Source organism: Psittacula echo, assembly GCF_963264785.1.
Source record: "Psittacula echo genome assembly, chromosome: 13".
NCBI classification, from domain to species: domain Eukaryota; kingdom Metazoa; phylum Chordata; class Aves; order Psittaciformes; family Psittacidae; genus Psittacula; species Psittacula echo.
The window spans coordinates 1,230,115-1,250,939 of NC_137749.1; the positions used below are offsets into that span (position 1 = coordinate 1,230,115).

At 56.4% G+C, this 20,825-nt stretch overlaps 1 protein-coding gene across 1 annotated transcript; it reads right to left on the reverse strand.

Moving 5' to 3' along the window:
• Positions 1–4,914: 4,914 nt before the first annotated feature.
• FAM222A (family with sequence similarity 222 member A) lies at positions 4,915–16,371 on the reverse strand (the record flags this gene model as incomplete). The annotated part of the gene is made up of 2 exons (XM_080628611.1): positions 4,915–6,119; positions 16,290–16,371. The coding sequence occupies 2 exons, from the start codon at positions 16,369–16,371 to the stop codon at positions 4,915–4,917; spliced, it is 1,287 nt and encodes a 428-aa protein (XP_080484737.1).
• Between the last annotated feature and the right edge of the window lie 4,454 nt (positions 16,372–20,825).

Genomic DNA, 20,825 nt, shown 5'->3' on the forward strand with positions numbered 1-20,825 from the left:
GGGCAGGGGGTGGGGATGGAGTCTGGGATCTGGGGGATGCTCATCGGGTTCAGATGAGCTCCTGGCGGGCAGTGAGACCGTGGTGGGATGCACCACATCTCACCCCATCCTATCCCACCCTACTGCATCTTATTCCACCATACCCCATCTCATCCTATCCCATCCCAACCTACCCCATCTCATCTTATTCAACTCCCATCCCATCTCACCTCTAACTGCAGTGCTCCCTTTCTGCTCACCTCCTTCACAACCAGCTGCCACATCAGTTTCCTTTTGCACTGGCACATGGGGTAGGTCTGAGGGACAGGTTTGAGTGGGCACCAGGGTCACAATGGCACAGTGCATGGTGGCAGAGACCTTGGGCAGGGCCCTGGAGGCCGCCCAGCTCACTAAGCAAATAATGCAGCAGCAAAGGGGACACTTCATCTTCAGACTTGATTACTCGCCGTTAGCTCTAACTGCACTGTCTCCGTTTAAATGTGATTTACATCTATCTCTCATATTGTGGTTTAAGTACTTCCCCAGGGGGAGGGAATGAGGAAATTTCATTATCACTACTTATGAGAGGCTGAGGTTCCAGCTCTCGCTGTGTGATTGAATGAGGAGCTGAGCGGCTCCACCTTCACCCCGGCTCGCGTTTGGAGATGAGAAACTTGCTTCTACCCATCCCCAGTGGGTTTGTGATGACCAGCCCTGGGCGGGCAGTGTAGGGTGACACAGGGAGCCCCAATGGGGCTCTGCACAGTGGCTGCCCCAGGCTATGGTGCTGGAGATGGGATTTTTCCAATGTATTTGGAAATGAACCGATTTTCCCCCCTCCTGTGCAAATTCCAGCGTCTCAGTGTCAAGGAGCTGCATGGGAGCGGGGTTTAAAGCCATTGGGATGCAGAAAGAATGGATGTGGCCAAGCCCAGTGCCCTGTGCCATCAGTCTGGACCCCTCAGTGGGGAGGGGGACACTGCAGCAACCTTTGGTGCTGCAGGGCTTGTGTTTGGCAGTTTTACCCCCTGCAAAGCCCTGCGTTATCACACCTGTGTCTTCATAGGAGCAGCTCTGCCCTGGAGCCAGGCTGAGAGAGCTGGGCTGCGGCAGCCTGGAGAAGAGAAGGCTCCTGAAGGGGAGACCTGAAAGCAGCTCCAGTGCCTAAAGGGGCTGCAGGAAACCTGGAGAGGGGCTTGGGACAAGGGCCTGTAGGGACAGGCCAAGGGGAATGGCTTGAACCTGCCAGAGGGGAGACTGAGATGAGCTCTTAGGCAGAAGCTCTTCCCTGTGAGGGTGCTGAGGCGCTGGCCCAGGGTGCCCAGAGAAGCTGTGGCTGCCCCATCCCTGGCAGTGCTCAAGGCCAGGTTGGACACAGGGGCTTGGAGCAAGCTGCTCCAGTGGAAGGGGTCCCTGCCCGTGGCAGGGGTTGGAGCTGGAGGAGCTCTAAGGTCCCTTCCAACCCAAACCATTATGGGATTCTGTGATTTAGGACGCAAGGGCCCCCATGGGGCTGGGGGTCCTGGTGATGCTGGGGCACTGCCCCCTCCCGCCCCTCCCCGCCAGCCCTGACAAGCTCAGCACAGGGAAGAGCAGAGCTCCTGACCCCGGGAGTGTGGAGCGCGGAAGCAAATTCATTTTCAGATGAATCCGAAGCTCAATTTGTGAAGCTGGAATCAATCACGGTGAGGGATGCGCTGGTTCAAGCGCTCCTGCAGCCGCGCAGTTCATACCTCCTGGCTCTGCTCCTTGCACTCAACCAGCAAAGGCGGCCACTCCGTTTAACACCCACCTCCTCCTCACCTGCCTTGGAAATCAGTGTTATTTAATAGGAAGGTGTTTGCAGACCAGAAATGGCATCATTTTGATCAGAAATCTTTGAAAAGGGCATCATTTGCCATCAGAAATGGCATCTGGGGGTTACAGGTGGTGGTGGCTTTGCTCTGGGTGCTAGAACGCATCCGCATGCATCCCTCTCCATCCATTTCAGGTCCCAAGGACTCACCTGTGGCAGTCCTGGATGGAAGCAGACCAAGAAGGCACCCATTTATTGTGCATTGCACACGTGCAGCGTTCCTGTGCCCAGCGAAACCCTCCTCCAAGAGGGAGCTCTTGGAGGGGAGAATTAACCTGCTCAATAGTAACCCCCCCGCACCCCTCCTAATGGAATGCCATGACTTGGGGACCTGCAGGAGGGATCGCACCACCCTCCAGCCCTGATTTATGGTGATGTGGGAAGCGTGATGGAGGCAGCGCTAATGAATCCCCGCTCCGAGGGGCACCCGTAGCAGAGCAAAGTTTCTCCTGGGGCTCCCGGTGAGGCTCCTTGCACTTCTGTTTGGTTCCCCCCTTTGGTACCCCCCGAAGCAGGGGGCAGCCCCATGGGGAGCCTGGAGCCAGCACCACCACTCGGTGCCCTGCACTGCTGTTCCCTTTGATGTGGCATCTAATGACAAAGATCCAAGTGTCCTCAGCCAGTCTAATGTGTCCGTGCAGGCAGGGAGCGTCTCCCACCCCCTCAGCAACATCAACCCCTGTGAAATTCCCCTTTTGTCCCAATTTCTCTTTGTTCCCGGGTGCTGTCACGCCGCTCACTGCTGGTGATGGAGCCGTCCCCTCCCGGCAGCCCATAAATATTGGCACAACCGCGCTTATGGCAACAGGGCGAAGAAGACAAATGGAGCCACATTCCGCAGCCACGGGGCAGCTCCAGGGGATGCTGTGTCCTCATCCCCATCCCTGTGCTCAGCAGGGCTGGAGGGAGCAGCACAGGAGCCAAAAATCAGAATATCTGGAGTTTTGTTCCCAGCAAACCTGCCTCTGCATCCTGTTAGAGGCTCCCAGCCCCTGGCCATGCTGGGGTTTGGGTATCCCCATCCAGAGGGCAGGAGCGGGCAGCACGGCCTGCATCCCTCGTGTGGGGTTCTACTGGGACCAGCCCCACAGCAAGTGATGGCCACGGGCAAGTGTGGGCAGGAACTGGTTTAAAAATGATCCTAATTCTGCAGGGTAAGTGGGAAATGAAGGAATCCTGTGCTGGGGTTGCAGGCAGCTGCAGGCAGGGCTATGAGCAGGCAGCAGAGCCCCCACTGCCCTCAGCCCTCTTCCCACTGGGATAATGGCAATGCGATACGTCACCGCTGCCAGACACGGAGCCGCGTCCTCCGCCCAGAGCTATTTGGGATTTAATACTATTATCCTAATGCAACCGGCTCATTGTTGGGGCTGGGAAGCTGCTGGCGGGGCAGGGCAGAGCAGAGCAGGGGAGTGGGATGGGTTAGGAGGGAGCAGATCCCAACCGGAGACCCCCTTCGTGTCCTGGCACTGGGAAATGGCAGTGGATGGGTGGGAGGGGAGATGCCATCACTGCACCGGTGGTGGCTGCGGGTACCGGGATTAGGGTGCGGTACTGGAGCCTCGGTGCCCATCACCTGGGCCTTGGTGCTGTGAGGGGTGAGCATCCCATGGGTGCACATGGGGTCGAGGCCCTAATCCCTGGGGATTTGTCCCACGTGCATGGCTGCCCTTTGGGTGCGAGGTGGAGGTTGGCGCTGGGGCCGGATTAATGGCTCAGCATCGTTAGTGGGTTATTTATAGGTGCCCTAAAAGTCTGTGGGTTAAAGGGGGGGGGGGGTCCTGCTTCTTGGGGGGAGGCCACAGCAAAGCAAAGAGACTCCAGAGCACACACATGCAGCGATATCCTGGCTTTACTTTGGGAAAAACACCATCCGGACACACGGCTTGTGGGTTTTGTGTTTCTTTCTTTTTTTTTTATCTTTTCTTCATTTGTTTTAAAACAATATAAGTGCAGCAGCACTTCTCACAGTAGAATATAATGGTCAATTTTAGTATAAAAGAAAAAACATTCTCAGAGATTTGTAAATGCACTTAGTGCTTGAACAGGCCTTTCAGGGATACAGTACCTCTCTTCCGAGCACAATCACCTTGGGCTTCATCGGGGTATTTTTCCTTCTTTATCCATTAGACATCAAAAACCCTTTGTATTCTGTGGTGTGGAGCTGTTTTTAAATGAATAACTCGATTAAAGATGTAATTACACATCATGAATAACGGACCCTAATGAGCGTTTCGGAACTGAAAAGAGAAAAGGAGGAGGTATGTGAGTGCCCCCGGTACCGCGGCCACCTCTAACCCAGCACCAAGGTAGAACTGACAGTAAAGGGGGAGATGGAACAGGCTGGAAGTGTGAGACCTGGGGTGGGAAAGGGGCTGGGGGGGGGGTCCCTCTGCGTACTGAACCCCCTGGTTGAATGGGAATAGGAGCCAGTGGCCAATGCGGGGCCAGGCGAGGAGGAGGATGAGGAGGAAGAGGGGTGTGAGGAGACTCTGTAGCAGCCAACACGTAGATGTACAGCCTAGTCACTACAAAAAATAACAGAACTTAGAAAACAAAGCAATCTGTTCAAGTTTCAAGTGGTTTTCTCTTAAATAGCCTCCAGACTGTCCCCAGTTATTAGCTTTAATCAAAGCAGTGCAAGTTACGGACTTCAGCTACAGGTCAGGCGTCAGCTCCCTGCGGGCACCGGGCTGGGACCGGCTGCGGTGAGCCCGGCACAGGGGCTCTGCCCCGCACGGACCCAGCCGGGAGCCCGCAGGGTCGGCGCCTCCTCTCCCTGGATAGCAGCAACTCGTAGCGATTCCCTGTTCACATTCGTGGAGATAAAATGATTTCTGAGCTATAGAGATAGACAAGCGGTCCTTGGTCCTCCCGGCGGGATGCGGGTGAATCCAGTCTGGGGACCCCGGGGAAATGCCAGTGTCCCGGGAGCCCTTTCGGCAGCCGACCCCGTGTGTCCCCCTCCCCGTCCCCCTGCCACCATCGCTGCCGCGGTCCGGGCCCCACGCGGTGCCGGAGGGGAGCGCGGCTCGCGCCGGGATCCTCGCCCTGGGTTTGGGAAAAGCAGCATCGGTTCCTTATCTATAGACGGGCAGGCGGATGTGGGCGTGCTGGTGGTCCAAGAGCCTTGGCACAGACACGGTCTCGTAGCCCTTGCCCAGCATCTGCTCCTTGATGCAGGGCGGGTGGATGTCGTTGATGAGATACTCCAGGGACTGGAGGCTGCTGCTGAGGATGGAGGTATTGCAGAGGGTCTTGCTGGGCAGCCCCTCGCACGGGGGCACCCCCAGCTCGCGGGGCCCGGCCCCCAGCTCCGGCGGGTTGTAACAGTCGCTGTTGGGGGTCACCAAGATGCTGTTCCAAGGGGGGGCGAAGTATTGCCCCACCGAGAAGTTGCCGTGCATGCAGTTCAATGGGGACGAGCTCACCTTCTCGGCCGCGCCGCTCAGCGCGTAGGGACGCGATGCACCCGCGCACGTCTCGGGGGACTTGCTGAGGGCCCCCCCGCTGCCCCCGCTGTACATCCGCAGGTGCTGCTGCTGCTGCTTCTGCTGCCACACCAGGTAGTCCATGCCCTCGGGGTACACCCCCCCCTTGGGTGCCAGGGCCGTGGTCGGGTTGGAGCCCAGCGCCAGCTCAGCGCCCTTGCGGCACTCGGGCAGCACGGTGCCGGCGTAGGCACCGGTGAAGGCGCCGTGCTTGGCCGGGCTGGGGTTGGCGGCCACCACGGCCGGGCAGCCCGGCTGCGCACCCTGCGCCTGGCACTGCTGATTGATCTGGTAGATGATGCTCTGGATGGAGGGCAGGTTGGACGGCGGCAGCGCCAGGCTCCTGCCCGCCAGCGGCAGCACGGAGGCTGCCACCGTCACGTTGGGGGGCACGGGACCCTCCAGCTGCTTCTGGCCACCGTGGTAGCTCAGCTGCCCGGCGCAGGAGGGACCTTGAGCTAAAGTGCTTGACGCGGGGTAGGGAGCGACGCCGACCTGGGCGGGCGAGAGCTTAGTCCGCTTCCCCTCCGAGTTCTTCACCACGCTTTTGCCGGAGGCTTTGACGATGGCCAGGAGACCCTGGTAGCCGCCGGCGTGCAGGGGGTAGGGGCTGTACCGCTGCCCCGTGGTGTCGTAGCCATTGACCGTCCGGTTAAGGTGCTTGTGCTGGGGGACCCTGATGTTGGTGGGGAAGATCTTGATGGTCAGCGGGCTGTTGGCCACCTTCTGTGCGTAGGCATCCAGCTCGGCGGGGCTGGGGTAGCGCGGGGAATGCATCGGTGCCGCCGTCTCGCCTGCGGGAGCGAAGCAGAGGGTGAATCCGGTGCCTTTGGGAAGTGGGGACCTGGCACCCCATCACCCGCTGCCAGCAGAAACCAGGTCACGGCACCAACCTGCCCCCTCCCGCCGACGGAGCCACTTGTAAGTGGCCTAAAATAAACTCGGTGTGGAGAATGGAAATGTCACTTTACCCAACGGGGGAATCTTTCTCCGAGATTGGATTTAAACTACATTATACAAGCAATTTCATGGGTGCTTTGCGCTGCTACAAGAACCTCACCAAAAATGGAAGAGCATTGCATTTACCAGCCATAAATCAGCAGTTCCTATAATGAGCACAAAAATGTCACTTTTATGCAATTTTACAGATGAACAAAACTGGTGAAATTAACTGTGGTAACCTACTGGAGTCAGCAAAAGGCACTGCGGGGAAAAAATGGATATATGTATATAGTTTTGTCCCTTTCAAACTCTTTCCCGAGCAAGTTTCTGCCATTCTGGTGTGAAAACTCATTTGTCGTACCCATTATACTTTCATTTGGAGTTTATCTTGAGTATCCAATGAGCCACCAACTGTGAAAATGATTAAATCTACAAAATCTATCTAATAGATGGAATAAATTAGGTGTTTAAAACCTCCACACACACACACACACACATATACAGAGGCACACGCACACACATGCCAGCGCATAGGGGATGATGTCTGCTCCTCAGCCCTCCTAAGGGACATCTGCAGCATCCCGGGAATGCCAAACCCCGTGTGTGCCTCAGAGACACGATTTGCAAGGAAGAGATGGTCAAAACTGGGGAGTTTGGGGCTGTGACCCCCATAATGAGGAGCCCTTCCCCTGCTGCAGGTCAATCTTGGATGCTCTCAAGCAGCACATCCCCACGGTACCGAGGGAAAGGGACCGCAGGTACTCAGCATCCCTGCAGAGGAGCACTTAGCTCCGGATGCCACCGACACCAGCGATTCCTGATGCCACCATGTGCTTCCATGGTGGCAAAGTCACCATGGAATAGCTGCACCATCAGGTGCATTCAGCACACCTAACCAAGCCATTACAGTGGCCTGCCTCAATCCTACATCCAAGGGATGCTGCCTGCACACATGCATTAGAACAGCATTAGAACCGGGATTCAGGGGGACATTCCATGCCAGCGTGCTGTGTGGGGATGCAGGAGCGAGGCCTCTCTCCATCCTCTCCACCCGAGTGGTGCAGCAGTAATTGCAGAGGCAGCACGGTGGAGCGTTCACCAGCCATTCCCCCCATTAAGCAAATGTTATGGGCTTTTTACAGGTGTCTTAAATAGACATTGCTATTAACGAGTGTATTAAGCCAATTAAAACCAGGGACTCTGAGCAGGAGTTAATGTAGCTGCCGGGAGACAGGAGGCACCGCAGCTCCCTATGGCGTGACACGTGCAGGCACACGGCATCCCGGGCTGCACCATCCGACCATGGACCATCCAACCTCCGGGAAGCTCCGGAGCCCGGGGGGCCTTGCAGAGCTGCATGGGGCCCACACGAGCATGCACCAGGCATGGGCACAGCGCACGGAGCCACGCACATCTGCATTCCCCTTCATGCCGGCACCGCTGTCCTTGGAGGTGGCAGCATCGTGAATACTCAATTAACATGACACTAATTAGCTGGTGACACTTGCAGAATCCCTAATGAGCCCATTCCGTGGAAACGCTGCTTTCCAAGGGAAAATATTAAAAGGAAAGGGGACACTGATGGAGAGAGGAGGGAGGCAGCATCGCCCGTGGCCACCGTGGCCAAAAAGCCATCCCCAAGCACTGAGACAGCAGTGATGCTTTTGGGACAGCCCCATGCAGTATGCAGTGGCACCGCAGAGCTGCTTGCAGCAATGAGCCAAGCCTGGCCAAGGGTATCCCACTCGTGAGCCCCAGTGCTGGTGTGTGCCCAAGGACTGCCGCATCCAACAGTGATCCAGCCGATGGCAGAGCCAGGAGCTGCCTTTGTCACCTCTCTGTGCCAGCTGGGCTGGCTGTGAGATGCCTCCAGCTCGGTGTGCTGCCACATGGAGGGTGATGCACCGACCAGGGAGCAGTGTGCCGTGTGCTCCGGCGGCTCCGGCGCTCCCCATCTCCACAGTAATTACTGCTTTCCCATGGGATGCAATCACTGTGAGGCAAACTCTCCCCAACCAACCAACCAACCAGCCACTGCCAGCACTCACCAGACGCCTCTTCCACTTGGACCATCGGAGCCATCACACCGGGATCTCATCCCTAAATGCAGGCACCGGGCACAGGGACAGGCCCCCATCCACAGTGATGTTTCCCTGGCTCCCTCCCTCACCGGCGTTCCCACGGGATGCGGCCAGCACACTCCTCGCTCCGAGCATTCCCTCCCTCCCTGACCTGCTCTATTTTCCCAGCCTGCACTCAATAACAGCTAAATAATTGAATCTGCTCAGCAGCCAAAGATTTGGTTTGAATTTTATTGGAATTTTGAATTGTTTTGTTTCTTCAGTATTTTATTACTGTAAATGGAAAACGCATTGCCCGCAGTAATAATCCGATGGCTTTTTATATTACTCCGAGCTCCTGCTCCCAGCGTTATTGGAAAGCCAGGCAGAAACGAGAAGCCATTATAATGGCAGCACAGGCTTATAAGATTACGCCTCCAGCTAAACAACTTTTTACTTTAGCAAATTGGCCACCAAACCCGGCTCCAGACACAGATGTAAATCCCAGACCCCACCGGTGCCGCGAGCCGGAATAAATCCCTCTTTATGGGTCAGGGAGTTCTGGCCTCGCCATGGCCCGAGCAGCAAAATGTCCAACAGCGATGGGGGTGCCCTTAGAACCCCCCCCAAAAGCCTCTCCTGGCATGTGCATGCACTGCCTGTGTCCCTTGTATCCGTGCATCCCCCGTATCCCTCCTATCACCCTTATCCCTCGCATCCCCAGCATGTCCCGTATCCCTTGTTTCCCCAGCATCGCTGATATCTCTGCATCCCATTTCCCTCGCATTCCCCATATCCCCTGCATCCTCTGCATCCCCCAGACACTCCTGTGCCGTGTCCAGCTGTAGCCACAGCCCTCAAGCGCTGGGAAAGAAGGAAAGATGGGGAGAAAGGAGGGGAGGGGAGCAAACCAAAGCCATCCTTAGGGCAGAAGAGCCCAAAGCCCACCAGAGACCGACCATACAGGGCTTGTGCTCGCAGGAGTCCACCAGCACAAACCCACAACAGTCCCCAATTACCTCAGCCTGGCTCCACTGGGACACAATGGGCGCCAGTTAAGCCCAGCTGCCAGGCCCCTAATTAACCCTGATTTTAACTGTACACTTTTAAAGGCACTAAAGCGGTTACAAAGTGGAGAACAAGGCAAGGTTAATAGCGCAGACCTAAATTGCAGGCCCGCGGGGCCCGGGCCCCATAGCAATAATAGACCTGTCTGTGCTGCTCAGCTGTCAGTCAGGCGAACAATTCGGCACCCGAGGAGCTCACAGGAGCTGCATTGGGGCTCTGGGAATCTGCTGCTGCTCCGTGAAAGCAGTTTGGGATCAAAACGGCACCAGGAAAGATGCTCAGCACCGGTAACGATGCTCAGCACGGGAAAAGATCCATCAGGAAGGATGCTTGGTACCAAGGAGGATGCTTGGCAGCAGGAAGGATGCTTAGGACCAGGAAGGACAGGAAGGATGCTCCATGCTACTCCCACAGCCCCTGCTATCCCTGGGCCTGTGCTGGCAGCAGCATCCCTGGCTGAGCCCACTCTTCCCTGGATGAGGGCGAGCACTTGCACTGGCAATTTATGGCTTTAATTTTCAGGCCATGATGCTGCAGGAGACCCTGCGCTCCCCGGGGCGTTTGTCCCACTCTGGAAGGGGACAGTGAGCAGGATATTGGGGCACATCCTTGGAATCAGCACTGGCACCAACACAGCCCTGAGCAAGGACTCAGCAGGGACAACCCGAGCAGCAGCACATGGCACCTAACCGGTTAACATGCACAGGAAAGACATGCACTGCATCCCTGCCTCCATTCCCTCCCTCCTGTTCCGGATAAGATGGGACAAACCTGAGTTTTACACATCGAAGGCACTAAAATCTTTTGCGACAAATGAAAGAAGGGATCTGGGCAGTAAATCGTTATCAAGCTGCTGGTGGTGAAGCTGCAGATGGAAGCTACCTGATGCCCTGCTTGAGCCCTGCCTCCTACGGCCCCAAAGGAAAACTCTTCTCACCCCTTTCTCCAGGCAACCCTTCACAAGGAACACCCAAAGGCTTGGCCGCGGTTTTCTGCCTTGAACCACAACATGAAGCCCCAATTGCTCTGCTCTCATGTGGTCCCATTGCCACATTCCCTCCAGGAAAGGGCATTCCATGGGGGTCACCCTGCCCTGCCCTGAGCATCCTCCCCCTCCCATCCTCTCTGTCCTTCCCCTTCCTCACCCTCCCTCCTCATCCTGCCATGGAAAGCAAAGCTCTGGGTTCTGCTCCTGCTCTGCCTCCCCGAGCCAGAGGGGCAAAAGGGCAGCAATTAGGCAGGCTGTGTAATTAGCAGAGGTGGGAAGGGGAGCGATGCTCAGAGGATGCTGAGCACAGGGTGGATGCACAAGGAGCTGCTCAGTACTGGTCTGAGCACTGGTCCCCTGGCTCCGGGGGGATGCAGCAGGAAGATCCCAATGTCTCCAAAGCCTTAAAAAGCATCAAAAAAACCCATTTTTCTCTGTCTGTGACAGTGGGAACAGATTTTGGAAGAGCGAAACCCTAAATATTTGCAAAACACTTGGGAGAAATATCAATATTTGGGAAACGCTTGGAAGAAACATCAATGTTTGGAAAATACTGGGGAAGAAGACAAACAAAACCTGGTGCATTTCACAAATCAAGAAAGTCCTTGAAGTCTGTGGTCCGAGCCACAGATGGCAAAGCTGGCACGGGCTGCCAGCGTGGCACGGAGCAGGGTGCTGGCACCAGGAGCGTGGCAAATCACCAGGGTCCCAGTTGGAGCTGGGGGGTTACTGGGGGATGCCCAGACCCACAGTGAACCACAGGGGTGAGCAGCACCCAGCCCCGAGCTGCGTTTGAGGTGCAGAGGAGAGCACTGATGCTGCCATCGCCACTCACCCTGCACCAGGCAGGTCGCGCTGCTGTCACTGTGAAGAGAGAGCAGTGGTTTCTATGGTGACGGTGTCCCCGGGATGGGTGGCACAGAGGCAGGATGCCACTGGGGTCCCTGGACCCCAGGCAAGGATGGCAGCCACCCATAACCACCATCACCCTCAGCATCACTGCGGCTGCCCCCCAAAACACTGCATCCCTGCTGCAGAACCCCCCCACTCCCCAGCCCCTAAAAGCATCCCTTGGCAGAGCATCCCCTGGTGCGAGGAGACGAGAGACAAACACACCCCGGCTCCGGGGGCTTAAATGAAAACCAACTCCAGAAATAACAGTGGGAGAAATCCATCTGGATAACCGTAGGTGGCAAACCCCGCGCAGGAGCCGTCATCTGCAAAGACAACAGAATTCATGACAAAGCACAAAGGGAAGCGCCGGGCTCTGCCGTCCCCAGATATTCATCCGTTAACACGTTCCCTTTTTCGGCTGACATGTCATCTCAGATGGGCCTTTTCTGCCTCCCCTTTCTTCTCCCCCTGCTCGGCGCGCGGCTCTGCCGAGGCGGCTGCTGAATTGGATCACCTCAGGGCGAGCACTTTATTATCTGCAGTCAAAGCGTCACCACAAATACCCGTCTACACACACACGTGTCACTTCCCATTTGTCTCCTCCACGAGGTATTAGCACACCGCGGCCACCGGCGCGGCAAAGCCCAACGGCACCGGGCGGGAGGCGCATCGTGGCCATGAGGATGCCCCGGTGCTGCCCTGATACTACCCCAGTGCCACCCCGATGCCACCCTTAAGAGACCAAGATGTCACCCCAACACCACCATGATGCCACCCCAGTACTGCCCCAATGCCACTTACATGCCACTTGACACTGCCCCAGCTCAGCTCTGATGCCACTGGGGCCACCCCAGCACAACACAATCCCATGCTACACCGATGTCATCCTGATATTGCTCCAACGCCACCCCACTGCTGCCCAATGCTTTCCTAATGTCACCCTTCTGACATCCAACACGGCCCCAGTACAGCCCTGATGCCACCCTGATGGCCTCTGATGCCATTCTACCAAAAGGAAGAGAAGGGACCCCACTGCAGCTCCTCCCAGCCACTCCGCATCCCCTCTGCTTCATCACTGATGATGAATCGGCATTTGAATGGATTTAAGACATGGATTTTGCATCCCAAATGTGGCTGCTGGTGCCCATGGGACCCCATCCCTGCTGAGGGGAGCAGAATGGGCACCCCTGGGGCAGGAGATGCCCCATCCCTGGGTCTGCAGTCCCACACAGCCCCGCTGGTACCCATGCTCCGTGCCCATTGGACTGGTGTGGTCCTGGTAAGTGTGGACACAACCCAAAACCCCATCGCGTGCAGGGGCATTATGAGTGAATCCCACCCAAACACCAGGGCTCTGACCTGGTGGCCCTGGCAAGGAGCAGCCCATCCTCATCCATCCATCCTTCCCTTCCCCACGCACGTGGTTTTGCGGCATTTCCTGGCAGGGAAAGTGCAAGTCAACAGCACATTTTGGGCAGGGCAGTTAATTGAACTCCTTTTTATGGCATATATATACACAGACCCATCATTAACCGATCCCTTCCAGAAACTGAAAATGAAAGAATTAATCTTACTTCATTCATGTGTAACCCCTCATGAAATTAAAATGGTATTTTATGGGTGTGTACGAAAGCAGAGCCTCGCCGCAGCCACTCTAATGAAAATGCCCTTGGAATCAGTAGAATTGGGGAATGAGGAGCCATTAAACCCCCTTCATCCCACATGCAATTAAACAGTTTTATCACTGATGAGAGGCACCCCCACAGGTCAGTGTGAGAGTGGGGGTGACCCTGGAGCTGGGGCCCTGGCACCGCCGCTCGTTAGTGTTTTAACGACCCAGCCAGAGCCCTGGAGGGCTCTTGGCTCCTGCCACCCCTTAAGAGCCATTTCTCACACTGTTCCCACTGGGCTGAGGTCCCATGGGGCCAACAAGGGACAGGCCAAGGGGAATGGCTTTAACCTGCCCGAGGGGAGACTGAGATGAGCTCTTAGGCAGAAGCTCTTCCCTGTGAGGGTGCTGAGGCGCTGGCCCAGGGTGCCCAGAGAAGCTGTGGCTGCCCCATCCCTGGCAGTGTTCAAGGCCAGGTTGGACACAGGGGCTTGGAGCAAGCTGCTCCAGTGGAAGGGGTCCCTGCCTGTGGCAGGGGTTGGAGCTGGAGGAGCTTTAAGGTCCCTTCCAACACAAACCACTCTATGGTTCCATGACCCACCAGAAGGATGCTCATGGTGAGATGTGACGTTAGCCTTTGGGGAGCACCCACCCTGCACCCCACAGCCTCATGCCAGCAGCATGGTGCTGGCTGACGGAGGGCACACAGACAGGAACATGTAATTAAATACAAGCCACCACGACATCACTGCAGAGAGCAGGAGCAGCAGAGTTTGGCCAAGCCGAGAGTGGTATTATTTGATTTATAATTTAAATAAAGCTCAGGATTCCTGTAATGTGCACAGAACAAAATCAAAAGGGACCAGGCTGCTGGAGTTAATTGGACGTGATATTTTCCTGAGGATGCTGCTTCTCCGCAGGCTCCTGCTCCTCGGCTGGAAGCAGGCAGGGCTCCAGGCACCCTCCTGCTGCTCCTGCATCCTCAAGGATGCATCGCTGCCATGCCAGGATGCAGCCTTGGGACCGCCGGCAAGGGAAACAGGCTGCTGCTTTAAACTGGCACCGCAGCAACGTCACCCACAGCAGTTACTAGGATGGATTTCATGGGATGCATCGAGCCCACACCGGCACGTGGGGAAACAAGGAGGGGACAGCAATTAGGAGGAGAGCCAAGGGGCAGAGCTGGGGGGTGAAGGCAGCGGGGCCGCCAGCTCCCAGCACGGGCAGAATTACTGAGCTCACCTTTTACATGAAATTAATACCAAAATTAATCAGCGGCGCGGGCAGGGTAATAGGATTTCACGGTGGGGCCGGGCCAGACGGCCAGCGCGCCCGGAGCCAGACTCATTTAATATCGACAGAAACAATGCCAGAGGACAGAAATAAGACCCATAAAGATAATTACTGAGATACTCAGGAGCAAATTAAGCAATCAGAGGCACTTCTAAATTGTGCCTCGTTTGAAGAGGATGCTCGGTGGCGATGTGCGGGGGGCTCGGCCCCGGCTCCCAGCCCCTCTGCACTGCGCTTCCCGCAGGTGCCATAAATAAAGGAGGGGAAATCTTCCCAGCTGGATGCGTGGCCCTGGATGTCACCTGCAATTCAATCTGCAGGAGCGGGAGCGATGTGCTGGGTCTGCCCGCAAGGAGCCGGAGCAGGCGGGCACCTAAACTTTGATTAAGGTGACCTGGTTGGCAGCACCCAGCGGCAAGCGCGGCACAGGGGGTCCCAGGCAGGGATCTTGGCTGTCACCACACGCCATCTACCCCAGGGATACATCTGGAGTGGGACGAGCCTCAGGGATCTCCTGCCCTGGAGGATGCGGTGCAACCAGCCAAAAGCACCAGTGCCCCGGTGCCCCGTCCGGCTTGGGGACTGACTTTGCAACTCACCCTCCTCCCATCAGCATGGCTCAGAGACCCCAGCACTGCAGGGATGGGACCCTCCAAGAGCGGGTCTCCCTACCCATGGGTGCCTTGGTGACACCCTGTTTGGGCTCCCATTCCCCAAACCTTACTTTAGCATCATCTATAGTGGGGTGGGAAGCACTTGGGAGCATCAGCCTCCGCAGCAGGAGTGTGCTTCTGGGCTTCATCCCCATGAACCGAGATGGCCCTGGGCTCAGCCTGGGATGGGTGGATATATCCTGACCTCAGCATCACATTGGACTTGACACAGGGATTCCCACTGCCAAGCACCTCTGGAAAACCCTGCCATGGGTCTCAGAGCGTGTGGCCATGGCTGAGCTAATACCCCGTGGCAACGCAGCGCGCCGGGAGACAGAGCCTGATGCCAGCCCTGCATTGCTCAGGTGTGACGGATGAGGAATGGTTTTCCAGGAGCAACATCCATTTCCTTTCCCAACACCAATAAAGGGACGACCCGAGCGGCTTTGCATCTGCGCTGAGACCCCCCGATTGCTGACACCCCAGTGGGTGCTTGGGGGCAAACACCTCAGGAGGTACCGATCCCATCTATCCCTGTGATCACTGATGAACACACACGTGTGCTTCCCTGCCTGCAATACGTGGGCACCCATCACCCCGCCTCTGGCCTGGCGCTCTGCTCCCTGCCGCGATGCTGTGCCAAACCCTGGGGAGCTTCACCCCAAAAACCAGCCCTCCGTGCTGCCAGTGTGACCCAAGCCCCATCAGAGCGATGCTGTGGGTCCCCAGCATCCCCTGAACCCCACACCCGGCTCACTCGGGGTACCCGGGTACAGGGGAAAAACACATCTCCATGAAAACAGAGATCATTAAACAAATGCCCAGGGGCTGTCAGAGCCTAACAAGCAGAGCTTTAGCAGCTGATTTGTCTTCAGCCAGCAATGTTTAAAAATCCAACTGAGACCAGCAGAAAAATATCCACTCCCCTCTTTAAAACACACATTCATCACTTGAGAATCTTAATGCGCCTTTCCCAGCCGGGGAGGTCAAACACGCCTGCCGAAAGCAGGCTCATTAAATATACATTTAATCACGGTTTGGATTGAGAGACAAAGGCTGGGAGAGACAGGTGCTTTGCTGGAGTGACCTTTTGGATCCCATTTTAATGTAACTGGTTTACAGCTTATCTGAAAGGCCAGCTCCTGGGAAAGGCGAGCAGCAGCCGAATGGGGAAGGTAATTAGGGGGGAAAGGGATGGGGAGGTTTGGGGGGCTGCGGAGCAGGCGACAGCAGCATCCTCTGCGCTGCTTCCAGGCAGCTCTGCAACATGTCCTGAAGTTCCACTTATCAACCAGAGCAACCCAATTTAATTTGCTTATCTCGTCTCCTTCCTCCCTCCCCGCTTCTGCTGCTCTGTTTAATTATCATCGGTTAAATAAATGTCTTTTTCAATAGGGGAAGCAGCATCAAAGCGGGCGCATCTCTGTGTGTCCCCCCCCCGGACCGGGGGCACTTACACTTGCGCGGCTCCAGCGCCTTGTTGGGGCAGGCGAGGTGCTGGGCTGGGGGGTTCTGGGTCCTCTGCAGACACGCCAGCATGGTCCTGGCCTCTGGGTGGGCAGCACCGGCCCCACTGCCAGCCTGTGCCCTGCTGAGAGGAGAGAGAATCCGGTCAGGAGCTGCCCGTCACCATCCTGCCCATCCAGCCTCTCCCTGGGCAATGGAGCTGCAGCAGGAGCCCCTGGTGCCGCTCTGCTCAGAGCCCTTCCGTCCTTCACAGATAACAACTCCGGGAGCCTTAAAGAAATATGAATGTAAATAAAATAAACATGAAGGGCTCAGCGGGTGAGTCGCGCTTCCTGCAAAGCTTTCCACCCTTCCCAGCGGGAACGGGGCAGAGCCGGGATGCCTCCCCGGCACCAGTGCCAGACTGCTCTGCCAGCGTGCCAGTCGGTGCCTCCTGGCAATGCAGGATCCCGCCGGCTCCGGGCAAGGCTGGGGACAGACAGCGTTAAAATCCCACCGGGGTCCTGGGATCTGCCGCCAGCTCCCAGCTGGCATCAAAAATCCGCTCGACAAAAGCCGGAGGGGTCAAGCCAAAGTCGCCGCCGCCACCGCTCTGCTCATTGTACATCCTTCAGCAGCCGCCACCGAGGGCATGAATTATAACCAGTTGCTGCTGACACCCTCCCACTGCTCCGGCTGGCGCGGGGAGTGAGATTCCCACTTGGAGAGGGCAGGGAGACGTGGGCAGGAGCAGCAGAAAAGCAGGCAGTGGTGCTGGTCCTCCGGCATCGCAGCTTCGGAGCTGAACATTTACTGATGGTTCAGTGTCATAGGTGGGGGTCACAGACGGGGGTCACGGCCGGGTCCATCACTTCACGTGCTCCATCGTGGGGGAATCATCCTCCTGCAGCCAGCTGGGATGTCTCCACCATGCCTCAGCGTTGGCAAACAGCACTGGGACCGGCGTGCAGGGGAGCATGCGGTGGCCTTGGGTTCACACCAGCAGAGATCTGGTCCCAGAGCCGTGCCCGGGGCTCTCCTTGCTCCACTGGTTTCAATGTCACCCTTCAAAACACGCCTCTGCAGCCACCGAGGACATGTAGGTGATGGTACCCGCTTGCTCTTGCTCTGTGCCACACTCCATCGGGCAAGGGGGGTCCCAGGTTGGCGATGGGACCCATGCAGGATATCAGTGCCGAGGCCAGGCTCTGCCCAGTGGTGCTATGGGGGTCTCAGCCCATCCCCTCCATGCTGCAAACCAGGGGGCAAGGGAAGAGACTTGTTATCGAAAGGTGTGAGGAGCAGGCAGGGAGGAGGAAGTCATCTAATACGAAGCAGGTGTCTGGAGAACCCAAATTGTGCTGTTTTCTCCTAATAATGAAGTATTCATGAGTAAAAGCCTTTTTCACTACTTTCTTAAGATACTAATTTCACAACAAGCGCCTTGTTACCATGCAATTATTCCAATCGTGCATTTCTCCCAGATTCCATCTGTCCTCGCGCTCTCTAAATGAAAGACAATCATGTAACCACCTTTCATTATTCACTATTTTACTTTCAGCAAAGGTACCCTGAAAGAAATGATTTCCTCTGAAAGGGACTTTTATTCAGTTTCAAAACCAATTTTCTCCTATTACTGTCTTAAAAAAAAAGCAGGAGGGGGGCAGGGAGGTGTTTTTATTTCATGCATTACATCTCCTTTGTTAACGCAGCTCGCAGTAAAAGCAGCCGTATCCATTTTCTGGCTTCGATTTCTGGTAATTTTAAAATATGCCATTACAATCAGGCAGAAATTATACAGTTTGAAAAGAGAATGAAGTGCTTCTTATTCAGAGGCTGAGTGAGCGCACTTGACTGCCGGGGAGCTCGCCTCTCCCCGCCGGGACTCGGGGTTCATTACACAGCTCCTGTGTGCACGCTGGCACCGGAGCGCTTCTGCATCCACTCCGACTGCATCCCCATGGGATGGACCCTATGGGATGGCTGCGGATGGCATCAGCGCCAGCCATACCTGAGCCTCAGCTCTGCAGTGACCTCAGGCCTGGCGTCCTGCCCCGTGTCACCATCTGGCCGATCAGCTGGCGGACGTCACCTCCTCCCCTGCAGCCAGGCCAGCTCCGTGCCGGGACACTGCCCCATGTCCCTGGTAAACACAGGCTTGGGATGATGCCGGATGTGCATCGGATCCCTGATGATTCCCAGGGGAATCAGGGCTGAGAGCAAGGAGAAAGCACCCAGGGATGGGGTGGCATGGGGTGAGCAGAGAAGGCAACAGCCACCAAGCTGGGTGCTGACCAGAGGGTGAGGGTGCAGCCCCCAGGACATGGCTGAGCCCTGGGGAAAGGGGGATGCTGGTGGTCGGTCACAGGAGCTGTTGGCATTCTTGGTCCTGCAGACCCTGCCCATGGCAGGGGATTGGAACTGGATGAGCTTTAAGATCCCTTAAACCTTCTATGATTCCATGATAAATAAAGCCACCAATTAACTCAGACTCCAGTTCTGTCCCCATTTCCCACCGTCACGCAGTGGGGACAAGTTTTCCAACAGCTATGCTGCGTTTCACCCCACCCCAACGGGCACACATCATAACCACGATGACCCCGCACATGCCACAACCCCATCCCTCTCTCCCAGCCCCTAAAGCATGTGTAGGCGAGAGGGTGGGCGCCGGCACAATAGGCATCTGTGCCACGGTGGCATTTCACTAATGCTGCTCAGAAAAGCCCCTGAATCAGCTGATGGGAATTGGGCACTGGGCTGGCCGAACGCTTAGTGCCGGCTTAGTTAGCTCCATCTGCATTTGAACTAATTCCAATCAGCAGGATCCGATTTAGTTCAAGCTGCTCTGGCTCTTCTGTAGCAGGAAAGACAACACTCAGCAGTTTTGCCCAACCACCCCAAGCCTCAGCCCAGCCAGCGGCACATGGCGAGAGGGGTCCCTTGGGGACACACAGAGCAGGGTCCCCCAGGAGTCCTGCATCCCACAGCATCGCTCCCCAATGCTGGCATCACTCCCTCCATCCCCTCTCCGACTGCTCCTTCCCCCCCCCGTGCCGGGTAGTTTTGGAGCCCAATCTCTACATCGCACTATTTATAAGCCCAAGGACTTTGTGACTTTAATAAAAACACAAACCCAACACCCTCCATGCCTAAAGCCCCCGTGACGGGAGGGTTTGGCACCTCCTCTGACATCAGCGGCTGATAAGTCGGGCTTATCTCCTACGAGAGCCCTGCGAAGGTCCCTCCGGCGAGATAAGGCCCCGCAGCTGTCGATGGAGGCTTTCGCAAGCGAGGATTTAGATAAAGGAAAATATGATGGGAGGGGGGGAACAACAAAAAAGAGGAATCTTTAAAGTCTCAGCCTGAACCGGGCCTGTGCCGCCAGGCGGGCAGGGCGAGGGCAGAGCAGCCCTTGGTCACCATCCAGGCTCTGGTGCAACGTGTGCGCATCCTTGCGCGAGTGTTATCTGAGCGTTCTGGGATGTAACCACCTGAAAAGGGAGGGTTTGGGGTTAGGAGAGGAAGGGGAGAAGGAGCAGGGGATGCTGCAAAGAATCACAGCGCGGTGTCTCCCAGCCCTGCTATTAAAAGCAGTGCTGGGTTCGGAGCAAGGACAGGAGGTGACAGGATCACCCCGCTAGGAGAGGAGCAAGAGGCTTCTGACAGCACCAGACAGACAGCGTGGGAGCGGGGCCAAGGCTGGCAGCGCTCTCACAAGCTGGCAGCACTGATAAATTAAGCAAAGGCTCTTGCTGGTCCCTGGTGCCCTGAGTACAACACAGCCACCTCATCCCTCTGTGCTGGGAGGGAGAAACCCACCAGGGAGCTCCCCTTCCCCATGGACATCAGTGCTACCCCACAGCAGCCCCATCATAGCCATTGCCACCATCCCCAGTCCTCACAGACACTGGTTTCCCACCAGATAGCGAGGGTGAGGAGGTGCTGGAGGAGGAAGGCTTCCCCTCTGTACACAGAGGGTGCCCATCCTATCCCAAGGCAACCAGGACTCCGGCTGGCACTGCCGCCTGGCACCACTGTGGTTGTGCCAGCTCCTGCCCATCTCCCATCCAGCACCAGATTTATGGTGCCACGGCAATGGAGGGGACACAGCACCGGGTGAGCGACACCGCATCTTAGCCCTGCAAGGGGCGAGGATGGGAAAGGTCACCCCGCCATAAATTACAGCGAGCAGAGGATAAAACAGGGCAGCGAGTTCGGCACCGAGGGCTGCGGCAAAGCACGGCCGCACCGCGACCTCCCTCCCGCTCCATCCCACCCTGCTAATCCGCTCCCCTCCGCGCGCTCCAGCCCCGGGCCTTTCAGGGGGCCCTGTTAATAATTAAATGTTAATCTAAAAAGCAATTTTAGCTGCAGTGCTGCAGATCTGGTTAGAGATTACATTAGCATGTAAGAGTCAAGGGTAATTTTCTCTAACCCCTCTTGTGATCTTTGAAACCGGCGGATCTTAAAGCAACACCAGCTCCTCTGATTAAAATTGGAAGCTGGGGTTTGCAATGGATAATGATGCTGGAAGTGATTATTTTGCT